At 34.7% G+C, this 24,976-nt stretch overlaps 1 protein-coding gene and 1 pseudogene across 1 annotated transcript in view; one reads left to right on the plus strand and one right to left on the minus strand.

Annotated features, from left to right (window-relative positions):
- Positions 1-3,901: 3,901 nt before the first annotated feature.
- LOC142873682 (uncharacterized) lies at positions 3,902-4,015 on the plus strand (annotated as a pseudogene).
- Positions 4,016-12,101: 8,086 nt separating this feature from the next.
- RAB21 (RAB21, member RAS oncogene family) overlaps positions 12,102-24,976 on the minus strand; it is a 28,327-nt gene continuing 15,452 nt past the window's right edge. The window contains exons 4-7 of the mRNA XM_012738844.3: positions 22,164-22,227; positions 16,233-16,287; positions 15,647-15,735; positions 12,102-12,934 (exon numbers count right to left, since the gene is read on the minus strand). Coding sequence (XP_012594298.2) covers positions 12,792-12,934; positions 15,647-15,735; positions 16,233-16,287; positions 22,164-22,227 — 351 coding nt within the window. The 3' untranslated portion in view covers positions 12,102-12,791. The remainder of the gene's footprint in view (positions 12,935-15,646; positions 15,736-16,232; positions 16,288-22,163; positions 22,228-24,976) is intronic.

Consider the following 24,976-nt stretch of genomic DNA (forward strand, 5'->3'; position numbering starts at 1 on the left):
TCTCAACCACTATCCTATATTCATGAGAGAAAAGAGACAATGAGAGAGTTCAAGGAGTTTGAAGAATGGCTTGAATTTTATATGGATAAAGGTGTCTAAGGATGGACAAAGGGTTACGGATTTTTAAAGAGAGTGTCAGTACGCATACATAGCCAGAATTCTGAAACAAAAGGGAATGTGGAGGTTGCTCATTTTGTTGAGGCTCAGAGGTATCCACTAGACTAATGGCTTTATCAGGACAGGGATTATGTCTTTTGGTTCATCAATATAAACACATATAGCACCTAGCACTGGACCTGGTGAATAACAGGCACTCATTAAATTATGTTGGCTAAATTAAGAAAATTGAAGGTAAATATATGCCTGAGGTATTGGGTTGAACCATATGAAATTGCCATTTAAGTTAGTCTTGATTCTTCTGCAAAGCATTCATCTATTTTATTTTTCCTTTTTATTTCTCGTCCCAGGCCCAATGCCCCAGCCAAATAATTTGCTTGCTAAAGTTTTCTGTTTCCCATTTTCATATCTTTGTATATATCTTCCTTTTAAAATACCTACTTCATCCTTTATTCATGTCTCTCTTCTTTCGAAGTCCATTGAAAATTCCAAGCATTCTTAAATGATTAAATCTTTGTTAATTTTTTACTTTGTGATTTCTTGGGTCCCATTCTTATTGTTTTCTTTGCAAAAATCTTTGGTTTTTTAGTATATGCTAAGCTTTCTTTTTATTTTTATTTATTTTTGTGCAATAGTAAATAACTGCATGGCTCCTACTTCACAAAATACAAAAAGGTATCCAGTGAGAAGTTACTTCCCCTACTTCCCCATCACACCCTATTTTTCTCCTCAGAGGCAACCAATATCATCAGTTTCTTATGTATCTTTCTTGTGTAGGTCTGAAAAAGTAAATATGTACATATGGTTACTCTCTTTTTCTTTTTAAACAAAAAAGATCAGGAATAAGATAAAGATGCCAATTCTCACTACTTCTATTCAACATTGTACTTGAGTTTATAACCAGTGCAATAAGGCAAGCAAAATAGGTAAAACACATCCAAATTAGAAAGAAGGAAATCATATTGTCTTTATTCACTGATGACATAATTGCCTATGTAGAAAACCCTATGAAATCTAAAGAAGTTACTAGAACTAATAAGTGAGTGTAGCAAAGTTGTAGGATGCAAAATCAATATAAATTGCATTCATATATGCTAGCAATGAACAGTGGAAATTGAAATTAAAAAAACATTTATAATAACATCAAAACATGAAATACTTGGAAATACATCTGGGACAAGATGTGTAAGACCTGCTGCTAAAAAACTATAAAACATTGCTAAAAGAAATTTAGAGGGCCGGGCGCTGTGGCTCACGCCTGTAATCCTAGCTCTTGGGAGGCCGAGGTGGGCGGATTGCTCAAGGTCAGGAGTTCAAAACCAGCCTGAGCAAGAGCGAGACCCCATCTCTACTATAAATAGAAAGAAATTAATTGGCCAACTGATATATATATAAAAAATTAGCCGGGCATGGTGGCGCATGCCTGTAGTCCCAGCTACCCGGGAGGCTGAGGCAGAAGGATCACTCGAGCCCAGGAGTTTGAGGTTGCTGTGAGCTAGGCTGATGCCACGGCACTCACTCTAGCCTGGGCAACAAAGCGAGACTCTGTCTCAAAAAAAAAAAAAAGAAATTTAGAAAGACCAGAATAAATGGAGAGCTATACTATCTTCATAAATCAAAAGATACAATATTATTAGATGTCAACTCTTCCCAAATTGATCTATAGATTCAATGCCATCCCAATCAAAATGCTAATAGGCTTTTTATTTTACAGAAATTAATGAGCTGATTCTAAAATTCATATGGAAATGCAAGGAACCTGTGATCCATTTTATACCCAATGACTTTATTCGTTTTAAGAGACTTTCAGTTGACTGTCAAGCTTTGCATTATCATCTACAAATACTAATTTTACTTCCTCCTCAATTTTTAATGCATCTAAATTTTCTTTTCTTTTTTTGAGACAGAGTTTCACTTTGTCACCCAGGCTAGAGTGAGTGCCATGGCATCAGCCTAGCTCACAGCAACCTCAAACTCCTGGGTTCAAGCAATCCTACTGCCTCAACCTCCCAAGTAGCTGGGACTACAGGCATGCATCACCATGCCCGGCTAATTTTTTCTATATATATTAGTTGGCCAATTAATTTCTATTTTTAGTAGAGACGGGGTCTTGCTCCTGCTCAGGCTGGTTTCGAACTCCTGACCTCAAGCAATCCGCCCGACTCAGCCTCCCAGATTGCTAGGATTATAGGCATGATCCACCACGCCCGGCCCTAAATTTTCTTATATGTGTTAAATAATTCTTCCCTGGGGTTTTAAGTTCCTTGAGGACATGAATTATACTAGTATATTTTGTATACCTTTTAGACCACCAGCAAAATGCTCTGCATATGAGGGTTTATGACTAACCCATTATAAAAATGGAAACACAAAGTACCTGCTAAATTCTGAATCTGCCCTATTCATTAATTTATACTTTTATTAGTACCACCCACAAATGAAACCAAAACAGATTTTCTTCTAAAAAGAGATTAATCAATTCTGTCCCTTTATAGCATCTAACTCTCTTTTCCTCTCATAATAAAATCTTTTAAAGTGTCACATATTTTCTGCAACAAAACAGGACTTTTAGCTTTTATGTTTTTTCTTGGATTTACATATGAGATTGTAGGCAAAGACTAAAGTTTTTAGTCTTCACATTTGCTTGTACATTCTTGGTAATATTCATAAATTGTCCATAGCAGTTTTTCTGAAATTATCCATGATTTCATTTAAAAACTATACATATTAGGTATAATTTCAGGGTTATAGGTAAATGACCAGTAATTCTTAAAATTGAATAGATTCAAACCAAACATTAAAATAGAAGATTAAGTGCTATAAACTATATAAGAAAACCAGTCTTCATACTTGAGATTTAGGGATCTTATGTTAAAATATTTCCAAACTACACGAGTTACCTAGATAGAAAGGACAAACCAGTTAGGTGTCCATCTTAAAAATACTACAGAAAACCAGAAGTTCCACTGTGATAAAGCATACATTTCTTCCCTAGGTCATTTTCAAATGTAAAAATTCTAACCTATAGCCTTTCATAAGATAAAGTAAAAGTTAAAAAGTGAAAATGTCAAGAAAATACAGACAAAAAGCAGCTCTTACTGCCCAGCAAAATGAATAAATATTTGTAGATATTTCCCACAGGGCCATGAGACACACTCCAGAATAACTCTAAAGATCTTCTCAAACCTCATGATGAAGTTCTTTCACAATTTCAATAACTAATTATTCCTTGGATTTTATATTGACTATGTGCATACCACACTCCTAACTCTCAAAAACAGAGGCATAAATTTCCAAATGTGCTATTATTTTAAAATTACCATTAATCCATCAAAGGCAAATAACTGAGATAAAGAAGTTTAACCAATGAATTCATAATATCAGAATATAATTCCTGACCACAGTACTCAAATGAAATAAGTGGAACTTTATTTATTTGAATAAATAAATGACAACCTACAAGGATAATCAGTATGAGAACCTGAGATTATGGCTTAAAAGTTATTTTATGCTTTGCCTCTTTTCCTGTCCATTCTGTTTAATTCTCAGAGTGCTCCATCAGGCACTTGCAGAGGTTCCTTTTAGCTTTTTTTGGTATGTGCATTGAAATGTCATAAGAATACATTTGAGTTTATATGGTATGATTTGCTTTGAATATTCCATTAAATATATTGAATTAATTAAAGCAACTGGTATGTGCAATTTCTAATTGCAAAGAAACCAGAAAAAAAAAAAAACAGCAAAATTATCTTGAAAAACCAAAGAAGCTAAAAACTTTATGTACATCTATGGCCATACCACCCTGAATGTGTCTGATCTCATCTGATCTTGGAAGCTAAGCAGGGTCGAGCCTGGTTAGTACTTGGATTCTGCCTGGGAATACCAGGTGCTGTAGCTTTTTTTTTTTTTTTTTGAAAAAAAAAAATCAAAAACTTTATGTACATTTAAATATATTTCTATCAGAGATTAAGAATTTTGGGACACTAAATTCTACTTAGTTTCAACACCATGGTAAAAATGGTGGTCAACAGCTCCACTTCTCTAGTTCTAGTGTTTCCAAAGGTAACAGACATCACCCTAATGAGCTTCAAAAAACCTCCCCAAAACAGAGATGGTAAGGGAATTCTAGGACAGCATTAGCAAAATATATGCATATGAAAATATGAAAATATATGCATATGAAAAATTTAGAATTCTTCATACAAATGTCAGGTAGCTGGAAGCTTCTGGATCATTTACTGATCACAGAAAAGGGCTTTTTTGTTTTTTCTTTTTCTTTTTGTTGACCTTGAAAGAGATATTAGTTAGCCTTAGGTGACTACAGGTCATAGAACTGGTCTTAACTTTCCCTAACAATGTTTAAGCTGATTTAAATAATGTCACTGTACATCATTATTAGGCTAGAGACAGCCCCAAATTTCTCCATTTTCATTAAATACAACTTATTTTTAGCTCCACAACAAATAGTTATCCTTTAATGATTTTCTAAATGGCAACTTTTTGATTCTTAGGTTTTAATATTCTGAATCACAAATTGTGCCCATTTTTATTTCTCTAATTAAACCCACCCATATTCTTAGGATTCATTACTAACAAAAAAAGGACAAATAAAAGTCACCAGATTGGTACTCTCAAGCTTTAGCTGTTAGTTCTGCATTTAAGGAAATGCTTCCCAATTTTTTAGTCTTATCCCTGTCAAACACTTCATAGATGAGAACTGCTTACATATGGTGATTACTTTGCAAATAATTCTACATCCAGTTAACTTTTCAAATTTTTGATTAGAAGAGCAGCAAACCAAATATTGAACAATAAGAACTATCAAATGTCAACCTCAAGGCAACATACCAAAGGTAAGTATGTAGTAAATTGTTAGCCTAGAACCAAAAACCCAGAATCTACCATCTCCCTCCCTTAACAATGCTCTGACTGCCTTCAATAAAGTTCACCCCAAATTATGTCCTTCATAAATAAATTTCTTGTGCTACTACTATCAGTTAAAATCTTTTGATGGGAACAAATTACTCATGACAATTCTTCAGCTAAAATACACTTTCAGGTTTTAAAAGGTCAATATGGGGGGGGCAAGTTTATATTGTACAGCTTTTGGACAAGATGATTAATTTTGTCACCCAGCAGATAGCCAAAAGTCCTTAAAGGATCTTGTTCTTGATAGTTTTTCCTTTACCGGACTTTTACATTTTGAAGAACTGTCATTAGATCACTAATTTATTTGCTTTTCATGAATTAACTGACTCATTAAATAGTTTTTTGGGTTTTTTTTTTTTTTTTTTTTGAGACATAGTCCTGCTCTGTCACCCTGGGTAGAGTACAGTGGCATCATCAAAGTTCACTGCAACCTCCAACTCCTGAGTCCATGCAATCCTTTTGCCTCAGCCTCCTGAGTAGCTGGGACTATAGGTGCATGCCATGATGCCCAGCTCATTTTTCTTTCTTTCTTTCTTTCTTTCTTTTTTTTTTTTTTTTTTTGAGACAGAGTCTCCCTTGTTGACCAGGCTAGAGTGCCGTGGCGTCAGCCTAGCTCACAGCAACTTCAAACTCCTGGGCTCAAGCGATCCTGCTGCCTCAGCCTCCCGAGTAGCTGGGACTACAGGCATGCGCCACCATGCCCAGCTAATTTTATATATATATTAGTTGGCCAATTAATTTCTTTCTATTTATAGTGGAGACGGGATCTTGCTCTTGCTCAGGCTGGTTTCGAACTCCTGACCTCAAGCAATCCGCCCGCCTCAACCTCCCAGAGTGCTAGGATTACAGATGTGAGCCACTGCGCCTGGCTTCATTTTTCTATTTTTAGTAGAAGCAGGGTCTCATTCTTGCTCAGGCTGGTCTCGACCTCCTGAGATCAAGCAATCAATCCTCCCACCTCAGCCTCCCAGAGTGCTAGGATTACAGGCCTCGTGAACCACTGCGCCCGGCTCCTGGAATAGTTTTTTTAAAAACAGATAATTTCACTGTTTGGACCCAAAAGGTCCAAAAGGAGACCTAGACGATTTAACTTTATTATACCATAATATCAAATATATACTCTTAAAAAGCACTGAAAAGATGATCAGAAAATTCCAGTGTTCAGTAAGCTATCTTTTTGATCTATATCTTCAATTTTAGGTAGGAAAATAATGACCCACATTGCCAAATTGAAGAGCGCATTTAGAATCACACTATATTACACTCTCCAAAAGGGCCTAGTATGACTCAGGTATGGACTGTGTCCTGGGTTACTGGGTGGCAACAAAGCAACATCTGTCAAAGGCAAAGAAAACAATATGATTGCTTTTTATATTGTATTTTTTCCAGGTCAAAAACAAAAACAATACCCCACAGACAAAACAAAACAAGGCAGATGTTTAAACAAAAGGCATCTGTTTCTCCACTGTTAACACAAAATTTGGAAAAGCAATTTGGGCTAGAGGATCACTTAATTGCTACCGTAAAGCTAGAAAATAAGTTATTCAAGCTAGAAAATAAATTATTCCTAATCTAGCTTGCAAATGTATTATTTGCAAGACTCAAAAACATCCTGCCCAGCTTTACATCAAGTTCACTGTCAACTTCAACTGCTGTCACTCTAATTATCTCACCCCAGAAGTCCAACTGGCACATAGTTAATCAAACACAGAATGTGAACATGTGTGCATGGGTGACCTCATATCCACAGATAAACTACTTCTACCTTGGACTACGGACAATGGTCATCAGTTCCCTATCTCTAAACTCCAACTATAAAGGAAGGCATTTTGGCTATCTGGTTCCCCTGCTGTATGTGCATATAGCAGGCACTCAACAAATCAGTGAAACTAATAAAACAGTCATTATGAGCTGCATGTGTTTTGAATTATTTAAAAGACCATATGGAAACAATTATTAAACTCACATAAACTTGTGCTTAACCTACCCTCTGAATTTTCATTAAAAGTCCAATATGAATAAATTTGTTTAATCTGGGGCACACACACTTAATTTGCATCATGGCACTTGGATGCTAAGTTATAGCCTTCATAGTGTAGAGAAGATCCTGTAGACACAGCAATGCTCCCCAAGCAGGAAAATATGCCAAGAGAATAAGCCCAACCCAGAGTTATGGGTATTAAGGAGACTAGACTTGCACACTCCTCTTTCCTAACACTATTTCCACAGGGAATAGAAACGAAGAGGTTGATTTGACTTTCCTAGAATGTTACTCTTTATACTTGATTTATGATAAGCATAAAATATCTCAAGAGTCAGGCAAGTAGTTAAGTTCTAGTTACAGAACTGTTAACACTGATTAAAATTTCTTTCTAGTTTGTTCTTGGTAACCAGGTCAGCTGAGGATAGAGGATGGATGGTACATAGGGTAAAAGTCACATTTAGGGAACTTTATATTTAGCCATTTATAATGGCTAAATATAAAAATTTATACATAATAGTGATACAGACACAGGCCAAATTGTTAACAACGGTTACCTCTAAAGAGGGATGTAGCATAGAGGGAGAAGGGAGATTTAAAAAGGAATTTGTGTTTATTATTCTATATTAAAGGCACAGATCAAACAGAAAGTTCAAATTTTTGGTAGCATGAAGTCCTATGTTACAGGAGTTACTACTCCAAGTTGTATAAAGACTTGTTTTAGTTAATTTTGTACTCTTTCCCCATCAACTATCCCTTTCCTCCTTACCCTTTTTCCCTTAAACAAAAACGTATTCTGAGTAAAGAAACTGCTAAAGTTAACTCCTAGATTTTTATATTAATCAGTCAACTATGGGGCAAAAGTAATGAACTTCAAATGAACTATAGTTTCTTCATTCACATGCTTAAGGAAGACCCTGATTCTGGCTTGCATTTAAATTGTATGTTACTAATGAGATCCACCTAATTGACCAGATTCCTTTTTGGAAGGTTTTGTGGAAGTCAGAGGCTACTTACAAAAAGGCAAAACACATCCAAAGAGACATGGGGGAAAATAAAATGAAAAGGTCTGTATTTACTGAAGAGCTCCTAGATAGTTTGGTATGAGAAAAAGCAAGCTGCAAAACATATATGCAGTAATAGTAATACACAGTTTATGCAAAACTTTAAAATTCACAAGACTATGTATTTCTATATGTAAATATATAGGTACATTAATGCATAGCAAAAAGGTATTTGAGGAATATATTCTAGAGAGCAATTGTTACCATTTGGGAGGGGGCACCAAGGGCACTTTGACAATATCTGTGTTTTTTATTCTTTTTCCTAGAATGTATCCTTACTTACATAATTAAATATAAAATAAAGAACTTATACATTTCTAGGAAGTACTACATGATAGTTTCCTTAAAATAGCTTGCTACCAAGGATAGTTTAGCAAATACTGTTGTCTATTTTTCAACATTATCATATTTTCTATCCTTGTAACCCCTCACCTTTTTCTCACTTTTCTACACATGCTAAAATTTAAGAAAATCATACTAGCTTTTTCTTAAGTATTTGATAATGAAGAGATGATACAGTTGCCAGGAAGTACTAAAATCAAGGGTAAGAATTGGTATAGTGGGAATAAAGGCCATTGAAGTAAGCAACCCCATTGCTTAACTGTGGCTTTAATATGATACATTTGGAAATACATGGAGACTTCCAAAGAGGACAAGATACTTTAAGAATAAGAGTCTTACTGGGTGTGCTAACATTAACTTGCCATGTTTAAGAGAAAATGTTGCAGTAGAAAAGTTAACACTCAAAAGCATAGTTTTTTAGAAAAGAGATGATACATAAATCCTGGATGGCACAAAAAGTGCTAAAGGTTTATCAAATAAAGTGGTATTTATTTAGAAGAGAAGCATTTCAGCTTGAAATTGGAAACTCATAAGAGTATTTCTAGGTTCTTTTCAATACATATGAGACTACTAAAGTACTTACAATTCGGAAGATTTTGCTCAGCATTGTAATTGTTTTCTTGAAAAAGGAAAGGCCAAAGTCAGACATATGTGTAGCATGAATTTTGGTCCACAATGCCAAATATATTTCTCCGTTATAGTTGATTACAAATAACAGAACAGCAACATACTAAAATCAATGCCTATTATGAAATCAAGTAAATGTAATTCAATGAATCCCAGTTTTTAATTATTAAAATCTAGGTGATGCACTTTGTAACTCAGAAAAGAGTACTTAAGGATCTATTCAGTCTCTTTATCATTAGACATTATCATGAGGCTCCTGCTGGTCACTACTATACACCCTGTTCTAGAAAATCTCAACATCTTAAATGGTCACAAATTACATATTCCCTCTTTGTCACACTGTATCTACAAAGAAAACTGTGAACTCTACCATGGCAAACAGAAGTCAAATGATAAATTCTAAAAGTTAAAGGCACAGATCGAACTACTTTTGGAGATAATACAGTGATAACTATAATGAGCAAACTATACTACTGGAAGATATAAGATCAATGATCTAGATTCCTGGTAGCACTTATAATATAGAAAATTGCAAACTATGTATTAAAAGAAATAAATAGTATCACAATCCACTTTTTAAAAATGTTCTAAATATTTGGCACAATGCATCGTTTGCCTTATTTAGAAACTCTTTGATTAATGTATTTTTCAAAGTGATTTAAAAAATTATCAGGTTGTAGAGTTTTGTATCTACTTGACTTCCATTCTACTCTTTAATTCATCTTTCCCTATTTCCCCAATTTTATCTTTTATTACTAAAAATCTAAAAATGAAGTATCATTCTTTTCCTTACGTTAATGCCAAAAAAAAGTATTCCACTAGTAATATATGGCTACTATTAAAAAAAAAGATTTCAATGCTGTAACAGCCATAGCTTTAGGGTAGTCTCAGGAGATACCCTGGACAAAACAAATTCAAATACTCATATTTCATACAATAGCATGATGCTTTTTTCTTTTCAGATTATCGTTTACCTCAAAATCATTGCAGTATACATTTAAAAAAAACAATAATCTTCCCTTGTAATCACACAGCAAAACAAGAAGCAGAATACCCATCATCATCATAAACAATGATTGCATACTTTTAACATAACAATATTCAGGTATTTTTAAATGACTATCTTAAACCAATTTTTAATTATATATGTTAAGTTATAATATGTTAATATTTTACTAGTTGAAAAAAATATTGGATCTATCTACCTACTACTTTTAATACACAACACTATAACTTGTATCTTCCTCCTACTAGCACAATTATCAGAACAGGAACATAAAAGATATATTAGAGAGATGAAAAAAGTATCAGAAAAATTTCCTCAGTCTTGGTTTATCATCTCTTTATCTTTCCTTTGCATACTATACATACTGCAGTTGATTGGTCTTTTTTCATTACCCTTTCACCCTCTTCCTACCTAAAGACCTTTTGGGCTTTAAAACAACAGGCATACCATATTATCTATTGTTGCTATTGAAGTAGCCTGAATAACAAGTTTAAAAAGAAAACGGAGAATGAAATGCTTGCAGTTAAGAATGATACACATAAACCAAAAGAGAATAAAGAAAAAAAATTACGGAGAATAGTTATACTCGACCAGTAATTACCTGGCAACTCTGGAGCAGAGGTTCCTATCTGAATTATATACCATTAAGATAGGGTCAAAAGCTCTCTAATTATCAGGCTTTATAACTTATTTTTTGGAATAAAGCTCAATTCCATCTCTAATTAGCTTAAAAAACATTATTTCACTTCAATGAGAAGAGCTTATTTCCCCTCCATCTATAACAGCAGGAATGGCAAAGCTTTCTTCATTCCATCTGAAAGATAGCCAGGAGGGTATAAACAAATTTTCCTGGGATACTCATGATTCCTGCTTCCTCCCATACTCACACAAAAATACTAACTTCACAGGAAATCAAGAGAGTACACAGAGCACAATCATCCCATAAAAGACAACAATTTTAGCTTATCACCCTGACTCTTCCCACCCCATCCTCCTCAAACACACATTAACAGAGAGGTCAGTGTGGTGAGTTTGGCAAAGACGGAAATTAAAGAAGGTCAAGCAAGGGGTCACAGAACACTTAATACTAAGTTAAAATTCTATGTCAATTCATTCAACTTTTAACCCACTTGGGAAGGTTTAAGCTATTAACTTAAAAATATGGTAGTATTTCTTCAGTAACTATAACCTCTTCATATCTTCTTAATTGCTCATATTAATTGCTTTATTGCATTCTACTGCTTCTTCTAAGAAGTAAATCCAGGGACCATTGCATTTTAATCTTAGACATAACATTTACTAGTTTTCCAAGCATGACAGAAATGGAAAAATATATATATTTGAACAAGAACAATTTAAGTTAATGTCCACAATCTGTGTTCCTTCTGTGAGCAGAGCCTGATTCTATTAAAATTAAAAAACTGGAGCTCAGTCCTATGCTTAAGAAAAATCTAATGAGGGACTAATTAATAAAGTATACAAGAATATTATTCTATAATAAATCTTTCCAGTGTTCACTATAACTGCATTATACATAAATGTTTCCCTCCACAGTAACTCAGAAGGATAGTTCTTATAAATGAAAGAGAACATTCCATATTCATCTCTGGCAAGCAATGAACAAACACAACTTGCTCACAAAGGATCTGAAAGTGCTGCCCCAGGAGCATAAACTACCACTAAGATGCTATATGAATGAGTCTTGGTGAGTGGCTATTATCTAGGATCTCTTTCTCTCTTCTCACACCAGTGAACCTATCTCATATAAAGCCTAAGAGAAAACTAAAGCTGTTGCAGAAGTGAAACACAGCATGCTCCACTCAAATTCTTCTAAGGTAACCATTTTAAAGGAAAACCAACAGAAGTCATCTCTTTTATAAAAACAAATACATTAAAAAAAAAACCCAAACCAAAAGGCAAATGCTGCTGCTCAATCATTAGAAGGACTTACAGAGGCAAAATATGTGACAACAGCATAATTCAAGTAAAGTATGTGTGAAAATTTAAACACGCCACATTCAAGTTAAGACAGAAGTGAAGGGGAGCTATGATCTTTATATCAGAGTCAAAAAGCTTAGGCATTATCACCAAATGTTAATTCACCTTACAGTCATCAATGAAACTACTGTATATATTTTTGCACTTTGCGCTTGTAAAAGCAGATAAAATATTTAATATGTAATTTACAATCTATTTTACCAGCTCAGCATACAAGATGTATACAGATTATATCAAAGTAGTAGACAGTTAGGGGCCTGTGCAAACCCTGCAAAAATAGTACTTCAGGTATCTGCTAATTAAAAACAAAAACAAAAACAGTTTGCTGTTTAGAAGTGATACAATTCAAACAAAATACAAAGGGCTGCAAAAATGTATACCATTCCCACAACATATATAAGTTATTAAATAAAGATTTGATTTAAAAGAATATAAATGAAGCCTTTAAGTAGGTCTTTTCTACATGCATATTATTCCTCATTAAAGAAAAAAAATATGTAAAAAGGCCATTGGTAATTGCTTTGTTAACATTTGTAGAAAATGCCAATTCTCTGGTCACAAACTCCACTAAGTTTAGCACTTAAGGTCTCTGCAGTGTTATAAACGTAATTTAAAATACTGTTAATTCTATAACTCCGTTGGTAAAATAATGTGACTTGGAATATGGCAGTCTTCATGTTGAGGGCAATGATCCACAGTTTTGTTTTAATTTCTTAGGTGTGAACAGTTATCCAGAAGAACAGCACCCTCCACCTCCACTCTGCATCTGAGGTTCATCATCGATAATTTGTACACCTCGTCTTGCAGTTCCTGGTTGACTAGAGCCATTGCCTTTTGCTCTCTCGTCCACTTGTGCTGTTTCTATCATCCCTAAAACAGGGAGAAAGTAAAAATTATTAGGATCACAAGTGTTGAGTTTTTTCTTTCTATAATTTCTGTATAACACAATGATAGCTATTTATGACTTTTAACCAACAAGGTAACTAAATACAATGAAGATTGTGTCAGCCCACTAAAATAGCTTTACCTGCAAGTTTTAAAAACCTAGGATCAAGTTGCAAGCATATTTATCCAGTGGTATAATGGCCACAATGATATCAATAAAGAAAATTTTGTTTTGTTTTGAACAAATGACTGTGTGTAAGATTTATCCTTAAGATTTTCCCAACATACTTACATATATGTCCAAAAAAATCAAATTGTTCCAAGTATAAGTGATATTTAGGTAGGGTATAGGATTTATTCTTCAACTAGAAATGTAATACATTTAAGCAAATAACATTTGAAAGAATAAAAGAGTTTAAGATGAGGGAACTTTGAAGAACAAAGCTAGAAGACTCACACTATCTAATTTAAAGATATAGTATAAAGTTACACTAATAAAGATAATGAGATACAGCCAGGCGTGGTGGCTCACGCCTGTAATCCTAGCACTCTGGGAGGCTGAGGAGGGCGGATTGCTCGAGGTCGGGAGTTCGAAACCAGCCGGAGCCAGACCGAGACCCATCTCTACTATAAATAGAAAGAAATTAATTGGCCAACTATTATATATAAAAAATTAGCCAGGCATGGCGGCGCATGCCTATAGTCCCAGCTACTTGGGAGGCTGAGGCAGGAGGATGGCTTGAGCCCAGGAGTTTGAGGTTGCTGTGAGCTAGGCTGACACCACGGTACTCACTCTAGCCTGGGCAACAAAGCGAGACTCTGTCTCAAAAAAAGGATAGTGAGATACTGATAAAAAGAGAAACAGAAATCCAGAGTCCAGAAATAGATCCCATATATATGGTCTCTTGATTTTTGACATATGTGTCAAGGGTTACTCAATGAAGAAAGGATAATATTTTCAAGAAAAGTCCTAGAACTGGATATCTAAATGTAAAAAATAACCACACTGGCCGGGCGCGGTGGCTCACGCCTATAATCCTAGCTCTTGGGAGGCCGAGGCGGGCGGATTGCTCAAGGTCAGGAGTTCAAAACCAGCCTGAGCAAGAGCGAGACCCCGTCTCTACCATAAATAGAAAGAAATTAATTGGCCAACTGATATATATATAAAAAAAAAAATTAGCCGGGCGTGGTGGCGCATGCCTGTAGTCCCAGCTACTCGGGAGGCTGAGGCAGAAGGATGGCTCGAGCCCAGGAGATTGACGTTGCTGTGAGCTAGGCTGACGCCACGGCACTCACTCTAGCCTGGACAACAAAGCGAGACTCTGTCTCAAAAAAAAATAACCGCACTATATACAAAATCAACAAAAATGAATAATATACTTAAGTGTAAACTATAAAATAAAATTTCTAGAAGAAAACAGGAAAAAAATCTTTGTAGTAGAAAATTTTTGTGACTTTGGCTTAGACAAAGATTTCACATATAAGATTAAAAAAACATGAATCATAAAAGAAAAACTGGCTGGGCGAGGTGGCTCACGCCTGTAATCCTAGCACTCTGGGAGGCCGAGGCAAGCGGATTGCTCAAGCTCAGGAGTTTGAGGTTGCTGTGAGCTAGGCTGATGCCAAGGCATTCACTCTAGCCTGGGCAACAAAGCGAGACTCTGTCTCAAAAAAAAAAAAAAAAGAAAAGAAAAGAAAAACTGACAAATTGGACCTAAAACTTCTATTCTTTGAGAGACATGGTTAAGAAAAATGAAAATACAGGACACACTGGGAGAAAGTTATTTGCAAAATACATATTTGACAAGATAATGGAAGAAAAGAGGGAGATCTTAAAACACAACAAGGGAGCCAGGTGTGGTGGCTCACGCCTGTAATCCTAGCACTGTGGGAGGCTGAGGCGGGTGGATCATTTGAGCTCAGGAGTTCCACACCAGCCTGAGCAAGAGCAAGACCCTGTTTCTACCAAAAAGTTAATTGGACAGCTAAAAATATATATATTTTGTTGTTGTTGTTGTTGTTGTCCAGCTAATTTGGGGTCTCACTCTTGCTCAGCCTGGTCTTGAACTCCTGACCTCAAGCGATCCTCCCAGAATGCTAGGCTTACAGGTGTGAGCCACTGCACCTGGCCCACCATTATTTTTAATCAAATCCCAGACCCGTAATTTTATCTACAAGTTATTTTAATATGTGTCTCTAAAAAAATTCCTTTTTTAAAGCCTAACCACAATACCATATTCATAATTATTGTTAAAAAATTAACAATATCTTAGTATCATCAAATATCCAGCATATATTCAAATATCCATTGTTTCACAAATGCTCTTTTTCACTTGTTTGTCAAATCAGTACCCAAATAAGGTCCATCCACTGCAACAGGCTGTTATAAGTGTTAAATCCATAAATTCCCCTTTCATTTTTACTTTTAATAGTTATACATATATTTTAATATGCATTAAGCCTGAACCACAAATATGATTTCATAATCATTATTTACTGCCTGAAACAGGACTAAAGTAGGTATTTAAGCTTTAAAAAATGAGTTAAAGAGAAAATATTAAGTAAATAACAGTATTGGTAGATGTGACAAATTATCAATGTGGTTATTAAAAGAGATTGGTTAAACATCATATTAGAAATATTATCAAGAGTTTAAAAGGAGCCATCTCTAAACATACTAAAGCTGAATATACCTACTTTTACAAAGGTCAAGAAAGAGTTCCTCAATTCCTTTGTTCTGTTTGGCTGAAGTATGATAATGTTTTGCTCCCACAGATTCTGCATACCTTAAAAAAAAGAGTAACATCAGTGATTGATGTAAAACATTTTTCATAATTTTGTCATAACTGCTATTTGAGATTTTGTTACAGTAGCAATTTTAGTGACTTTTTAACTCAAATTTAGTGAAATTAAGTTTATATAGCTGTATAACCTCTCTATACATTGAGCCAAATTTTAAATGAATTATAAGAATTGAAATTTTTATAGATTAATTTAGAACCCAAATACTTTAAATATTTTTGTGAGCCATTGCCTATTTGATCATGATACTTTTCTTTTACATCAATCTTGTTTTTTTTACTGAAATAAAAAAGGGAAATGAGAGTGGAATATCTTTAAATATCACCAAAAGTCTAGAAATTACCAAGTAAACATGCGTCACTGAATCCAACAGTTTAATCTACATAAAGAGGTTTGAGTAATATCTAAATGGTAAAGCACACAGTACAAAGAGAGAGACTTCTATTTGGGAGTGATGGGGGTAGGGGGAAATGACACTTACGATTCTGCTTCTTGAATAGAAACATGTCTCTCCTTTTCCAAGTCTATTTTATTACCTAATTTGAAAAAAGTAAATACTAATGTTTAATATTGATTCATTTTTATAATAAAATTAAGCCAATTCTAAATATATAACTGCCATTTCAATTACCTGTAAAAAATAATACAAATCCCCATCAGACTTGTGAATATCTTGAAACCATAAAGTTAACCCCTATTATGTGACTGTTGATCATGCCTCATCTTCCCTCACATGGCTCAATACATATCCTTCCTGAAGCTGCAGTTTCGGTCCAAGAAAACTTTTCCAAAGAGATGGGCACTCTTGGATTTAGGGTATGCCAGGAACTAAGATTCCCTACAGAATCTAGGGATAAACCTATGATTCTTAGCCAAGTATAAATGGTCAAAAGTTAGAGCAAAATTCTCTATAGTCCCCAATCAACTTAAAGCCAGTCAATAATCAAGTATGGCTATCTTAGTGTTTACTAAAATATATTAGGCTAGCCTCTTGGACCCTAAGAGAATTTTGGTTTCCCAGATGATATAAACTGGTTAAAGTAAGAATTAAAATGTATGGGTTTTTAAGTACTCCACCACCACAGGGGACAAAACTGTACTATTTGTTTAAAAAACAATTTTAGTGACTTATTATTAGAACTTAATATATACATATCATACAGATTTAAAATTATTAAAAATAAGGTTAGCTCTCCTTAAACAACGGAACCAAGCTGAGATCACGCTAAAGAGTCATCAAAACAAAAATGAGGAAACTGCAAAATGCAGATATTTTCCTTGAATACAGGACAGAAGTCAAGATGAGTTGGCTGGACACAGAGTGCTACAGGTAATGGAAACAACAGATAGGAACAGGAAAAAATACCCTACGGAAATACATTTCCAACAAATACTTTCATTTATTCTGTTACGACTTTTGGGGCGGGGGGAGGGGGAAAGAAACCTTATAAATAAGGTCATGTTTTTCCTGGGATCTTATATAGTCTAGAAGACAATTTCAGATAAAGCACTGAAGTAAGTACCCAATGAAAGATACAATGTTCAGCACTGAGAAGTACAAGTCTACAGGTTCTGCATATGGAGGATCTCAAGTAATCTGACCACCTAATTGCTGGCAGCTGCAAAAAACTATTTGCCACTATAATCTAAGGATGAGAGGGAGGGAGGTAGACGACAGTAAAGCTCAGTGGGTACCAACAAATTCAGTAACAAACTCTTCCTTCTTTGAACAATTCTCTGTCCCCCTCAGCAAGAAGTTTCATATTAGTTCTAATTTCCTACATTATATTTGTCACTAAAATTTTTAATTTGCTAAATATTATAAACAATATACCTGACAGTAACCAGAGGAACAAGCTATTTTATTTTGCAAAGAATGCAAAAAGCACCACCTGGTGGCCAGAGGCTCCAACAGACAAGCACAAAATTCTGCCTCTAAAAAGGAAAAACTGGGTATCTGTCTCCTACAGATAGCAATTAATTGGTTCCAATTAACTAAAATCCTATGAAATTTTTCTTCTAAATTTTTAATGCCTGTTTTCCAAATTACACCATAATCATCAATAAACATCTTTTTACATCACCTGTAAAAAGAGTGAGGATAGGAAAAGTAGGTAACTACCTTACTGTAGTCTCAAATGAACATTTAGGAAAAATTATTCAGACATTGCTTTATTACTTAAAGTATTTTAAACCTGACTAATTTTAATAAATCAAGTCATTAAAATAGCTATTTAAAAACATAATTAGTATTTTAAATTTTAAAAATTGTAAATCCCTCTACCAAATAACTACTACTTTGAAGAATCAAGTGTTCACAATGGCTTGACAATACAAAAATGTTGCAGAAAACTGACCTGTTAGTGACTGTTATCTTTCCAAGCTCAAGAACCTTTTAGGACCTATATTTTTTTCAAAAGCAACACAGCTAAGGGAGGCTCATATCTGCTTCAATACTATTGTGCAGCTACACAGGGAACTTTCTGATAGGCTTAAAACATCTGAAACAAGGACAAGCACCAAAGTAAGCACCTGCTTGAGAGTATAGTACTATAAAGGATTAAAAAAAAAACAACAACACACAAATAGGTTGAGGATATCAGAGAGGGAAGGGGAAAGCTTACCCTTTAAGAACAGTAAAAACTTTATCATCTTTAATAGACATTTGAATTAAGAACACAGAAGGGAATTTGCCCACTGCTAAGGATAGATGACCTAACATGATACAGAGCTAGAATCATATTTTGCTTAAACTGGATGGTTGTGAGGCATAGTGGAAAGAAGCTCTCAAAAAGCTTTTAAATCTAATAAATTTTGTTTTTAAGACCTGGCTCATTTCATAAGATTTTGGGCAAATTACTGAACTCTTACTCTCACCTCATGCAAATGTAGCTAACAAACCTTGCAGGGTTGCTGTGAAAATAAGATATATGTAAAAGGCCTAGTATATAATTCATGCTCAATAAAGAGCAGTTATTAACATCAGCCATATTCATTATAGTGAAGGATCAAATAGAAAACAAAGATTGTTATAAAAGAATTAAAGTCCATGATAGGTAATACACTTTCTACCACCACCCACTGGCTTCACCTAGTTAACTTAGTTTATCCAACATTCATTCTAAGAAATCTCCCCCAACTCCCCCAACCTATTAATAGTTAGGTTGGTTTTTGAGCTCTCACAGCACTCCACTCCACACTTCCCCTTTCATTACATTTATCGTAATATAAGTAGTAGCTTGTTTTTCTCTTTGTCTCTACACAAGCAGCTCTGGAAGCACAAGGACCATATCTATTTTATTTATTCATTATACCAGTCCCAAAGCCTGGTACTTAGTAATATATAGTGCTTATTAAGGATATGGGCTTGACGTGGCAGGCAGACATGAGTTAAAATCCCAGGTCTACCTCTAACTAGCTATGTGACTTTGAGAAGTATCAAGCTCTCTAAGCCCATTTCCTCATCTGTAAAATGGAAATGGTCTTCCTCTCAGCATTGCTAGGAGGCTTAAATGAAATAACAAATGTGTAGTTCCTAGAACAGTGCCTGGCACTCAATAAATGGTAACTATGATTAATAATAAATATTTGTTTAATAAACATATAATTGTTGAGGACAGGCTAGATGGAGAACACTAGCAAGTAAAGCAGCCATAGGCAAGACTGTGTTACTGGGTAACACATGGTTATCAGTGGCTTACATAAGGACCCAGAAGGTTAAGTATTCAATTTACATATGAAAAAGCTAGTAGACTGTAAGATTTGAGAACATATGACAAGTTGAAATTTCTACATCTAGGTTTAAATAACTTAATTATAATACACAAAAACAGGCTGGGAAAAACCTGACCGAGCAGCAATACTTATAAAAAAGACTTCCAATTTTTGTTAACTATAATCTATGTAAAAGAGACTATGAGTTGACATGTCTACTAAAAAGTTTATGCAATCTTGATCAAAGGACAGTGCAAGGATTAAAAAGAGGGAGGGGGAAACTCTAAGCATATATACTCAACAACATTTGGACTCTGGTGTTTATTTCCAAGTGTAGGAGACACAGTAATACACTGGAATAAATCTAGGAGAAAATGATCAGAATGATGAAAACATCTGGAAGGCAGGCCGCATGAAAATTGGTTTAACAACCAGAGAATGTAAGACTTCAGGAGAACTGTTCAAATAGGCTTCAAATGCTTGAAGGGTTACCTTATGTAAAGAGAATGGGATAAATAAATACTTATCAAATGCCTTTCTCTATGCCAAGTGTTTTTCAAATCATTATATAATCTTCATCACAATCCTGTGAGGTAATAGTATTATTTCAAAGTTATTAATAAAACAGAAGACAGAATAAACACTGAACTGCTACAGAGTATAAAATAAAAATCAAGTGGAAAAAAATAATGCAAATGTCCATCAATAGCAAAATGGATAAACTGTGGAATATTCATAAAGTATTAGACAGCAAAAGAGAATAAAATGTGAACTACAACTATATACAACAACATAAAGGAATCTTGTAAACACAATGTAAAGCCAAAAAAGCCAGACACAAAAGAGTTTATACCATATGATTCCATCTATGTAAAATTCAAAACAAAACTAATTCGTGCAGTTAAAAGTCAGGATAGTGATTGGGGGTAGGGAATGGTGAGGGGAAGGCAACCATGATAGTGTTGGGATGAGAAAGAATGGCAAGTGGCCTTCTAGGGTACTCCTTACATTACACTCTGTGAAATTTTCATTTTGTGAAAATAATGTTGTTATTAAAGATTTATTTATATAGTTTCCTGTACATATTTCAATAAAAAGTTCACTTTCAAAAATCAGTAATAGTTACAGGGAATATTATTTTAGATAAATGTGAAGTGAAAACTGTCAAAATGAGTTAAAAAAAAAAAGTAGTGTCCTGATAACAAGAGTCACAACAACTCTTCATACAATAGTAACATGATGATCTGAATGAGAATCTTGAATTGTGCCAGAATAAAGTTGTTCCCAAACACCATCATGAATATAGACTAAATCAGAATTAAAAGCACAGTACCTAGCACAAAGGAGCCACTCAAAAATATTTGTGTGAAGGTGTATTGTTGCCAAAAAAAAAAAAAAAAATTTGTGGAAGGAATGAAGGTAGGGTGAAAAGAGAGAATTAATTCCTAGCCCCAACCATAAAGATTCTGATTTAATCTATTTGGAATGAGGCCTGAGAAAATATTTTAAAATATTTTAAAGTTTTCCAGGTTATCTTAATAATAGCCAAGTTTAGGAACAATGGTAAATGGACTGTCAAAATTATGAAATATTCCTGCTATCTAGCCTACCATCTAGCACCTAGACCAAACAGCAGGGGAAATCATCTCCTTGGCCTCTTTTCTCAGACTTACACCATAATCTGGGGCTATAAAGTTATCAGTCTAATGGTGACAAGATATAAGAAATGTTAACCCAAGTTAAAAAAAAAAAAATCTTAAGGCTAAAAGCAGGATTTCCCCATGGTAACCATTCTGTTCTTTCATTTCTGCAAATACTATCTTTGTCCTCCACTAAAACTATCTTGGCTTCTCCCAGGTCGTTCTTACTATTATCAGCCATGTAGAAAGGAAGAGGGAAAACAACATGAGGTTACACATCATGAAGATTAATATCATAAGCATAGGAGTCAGTATGACTTCAATTCAAATCTAGTCTCTCATAGCTGCCTGATATTGGGCAAGTTATTAAGTATCTCCAGGACTCAGCTTCCTCTATAAAGCCCTCAGAAGGTTATGAGGATTACATGAGATAATGTCTATGGAGTGTACAAGGACAGTGTTTATTATACTTTTATTGCTCAATAATTATAGAAATAATAATCTATTTTTCCTTTTTTCCCCCCAAACTGAGATATGTTCATGAAGAAATTATAATCTACAGAAAAAGGGAACCAAACAGAAATTCCAGAAGTCCGAGAGTGAGTTCTAGAGTTCCTTTATCTCACTAAGAATATTCCTCTACCCTAGGATCATGATCTACTTGTATCATTGCAGAAAAATCTGTCCTTTACATTAATGTGTATAGTTAAATGTATAGAACAACAACACTGGCTTTAATTTTATTTTAAAATAGTTTCTAAACTCTTTTTTTTCTAAACAAAATTTTACAGTGAAAAAATAAATGTCGGATTGAAGCAAGGCTGGCGAACTTGAGGCCTCAAGCAGTTAGTTCCCCACTTGCTCCCCAAAGCATGCCTTCAAGTATAGAGTTTGAATCTCCTGGAAAATTGCTGCCAAATCCTAAATTAATCTAAAATATTTAAATATTTCTTCTTCCTTTCTCATATAAATTTACAACAAAAATTACTTGTTTATTACATCTTTGCTAAAACATTAAGGAAACAAAGGACCTTTTCAAAAAGAGTAATGATGCTTACCAACTATACATAAACAGATTTCATTTCCCAACATTTTCCGTAATTCTTTGACCCAGTTTTTTACCTGTGTGTACAAAAGAGCAAATATTAAAATAAATCCTGTTAGAATTACTACTATAACACTCAAAAAAGCAACATTGTCAAAAATAACTCAGAATTTTGTCTAACAGCCCATATATTTAGTTATCACTAGAAATTAATCACTGAAAGATCATTTATTGCTATGGTGCCCAACCCCTAGACCACAGACTATCTGTGGCCTGTCAGGGACCAGGCTGCGGAGCTCTGCCCACCCCTGACCCCGTGGAAAAATTGTCTTCCATGAAACTTGGGGGTTGGGGAGAGGCAGGTGCACAGCAGGAGGCAAGTAAGCAAAGTGTCATCTGTATTTACAGCTGCTCCCTATTGCTCACATCACTGCCTGAGCTCTGCCTCCACCCACCCCCTGGTCCATGGAAAAATTGTCTTCCATGAAATTAGTCCCTGATGCCAAAAAGGTTGGGGACTGCTAATACTGCCATATATTGCAAACCACATACATATAAACACATGAAAGAATCTCTCTATATATCTACATATGGGTATACACAGAAGCACCTCTAATACAAATTTTCATCAATCTTCCACAGATCCAAGCAAAGCTATGCACCAGAGCAAAAACATGTCAACCCCAGCCTCTGATAATAGATGCTTATATAGTATCACTCTGCAGTCAAGAACAAATGGACTAAAAATAGTCTTTTTGTACCCGATTTGTATCCTATTTGGTTCCTACACAGAGGATACAGGGGTTTCTGTGCCATACGCTTAACAACAACAACAAAAAAGATGCATGGGCACCAAAAACAAGAGTGGCAAAACAAATTTTCATTATTTAGTATATGACTGAGTTTTTCAATCTTGGCAGTACTGACATCATGGCTCAAATAATTCTCCGTGTGGAAGACTATCCTGTGCAATGTATGATGTTTAGCAGTATCCCTGGCCTCCGACCCATTAGATACCAGTAGCCCCCTCCAGTTGTGACAAAATCTGGGACAAGATCTCCCCAGACACTGCTATCCCTTCATGGAGAATCACTGGTGTACAATGGTTTCTGTTACAAACGGATTCTCCACTATGAATGAAGCATATCAGTAGGCACAGTTGAAGTAAACTAAAATTAAGTAAATTAATCTTTTAAACTCATGATTTTAAATATGTTGATTATAATAATATAACATAAAAAATTGGGACACCTGCTTTCATTTTTTTGCAATGGAAGTCAATCTGTATGTAAGCAAATTACCTAGAACTTAAATACCTTCCAAAAAAAATACACACACATCTATAAATTACAAGAACTACATTAGATATGTGGTATGCACTTACTGTGTCCTATGATACAAATGTGACAGCTCCACATTCCTATCCTCTGCAAGAATGCAGAGGAACTGTCTTTAGTAAATCTCAAATCCTTATAAAAGCAAAGGTAATTATTATCACCACCTTATCTTTGTAACAGCACTGAACTACATTTTTCTTGGTACAGCCCCATCTTTTTGTTTCATTAACATACATGTATAAAGTTTTCAAAGCATTTAACTTCCACCCTTGATTTCACATAAGAAAAATTTGACAGTACTGACATAGTATGTACATCCTCATCGCCTCAAAAGAAACACACCGGAATTCAGTCATGTATTATTCCTGTACATGTAATAATATAACAACCTACTAATCTAACCAATATTTTTAAAAATGTTATTCATCTCCAATTAGGTATCTCTCCATAGGTATCTTATTCCTTACTCTCATAGATTTTGTGGTAAATTAAAGATGGTGACATATTCTTTGTCAATCCTCCCATCAAGTGGTAGAGCTGAATTCCCCAACCTTTGAATTGAGCTGGCCTTGTAACTTGCTTTGACCAAGAAAATGTGGCAGAAGTAATGCTGTGCATGTCCCAGACTTCAGCTGTAAAAAGGTCTGGTAGCTTCTGCTTTTAACTCTTGGGATTCAGGCTGGCATACAGAATAATGAGAGAACAAATGGAGAGAGTAATGGAGAATAAGACACCAGTAGTGAGGGGCCATATGGAGGAGAACCAGGCCTTCTTAGACATTCTAGCCCCAGTCAAACTCCCATTTCACTGCAACTGCACGAATAACTCCACTGACACCACATAGAGCAGAGGACCTGCCAGGCCAACCCACAGAATCATAAGAAATAATAAATTGTTGTTTTAATCCACCAAGTTTTGTGTGTTTCATTATGTAGCAATAGATAACTGGCCACTTTCCAATCTAAAAGACCTAATTCTCTTAATCAATAAAATACTTAAACTATTTCTTTTTATGCAAAAAGCCAAGAGGAGATAGCAAATAACACCAAACAGCAGCCTCAAAATAACTTTTAATTATTATTGTATCTGCAATCTACCTAATGCTTCATTTTTTTACTCCTTGGACATCATTAATAGTCCAAGGGCTAACTTGTATATCTGCTCCATCAGATTTACATGGGGGTTGGGCGGGGGGGGGGGTAGGGAATTAAGAGAAAAACAAAAACTAAACTAAAATGGCAAGTAATTTATACAAGAAGACACCCCGTAACTAAAGGCAAGAAAAGCTTTGGTTACACATTACTAACAAATTTATTCCAAGAAAGGTTTTAGGAGGAAAGGTCAAATAAGTAACCCATCCTAATTACAAAGAGAATTCAAAGTTAAGTTAAATGGTAACTCATTTTTGGTCCCAAGCAATTTAAAAAACCCTGTATTTGTGATGTATGTTTGAAGATGAATAAACAATGAAGGAACTCTATCTAAAATA

This window comes from Microcebus murinus, chromosome 10, assembly GCF_040939455.1.
Source record: "Microcebus murinus isolate Inina chromosome 10, M.murinus_Inina_mat1.0, whole genome shotgun sequence".
NCBI classification, from domain to species: Eukaryota; Metazoa; Chordata; class Mammalia; order Primates; family Cheirogaleidae; genus Microcebus; species Microcebus murinus.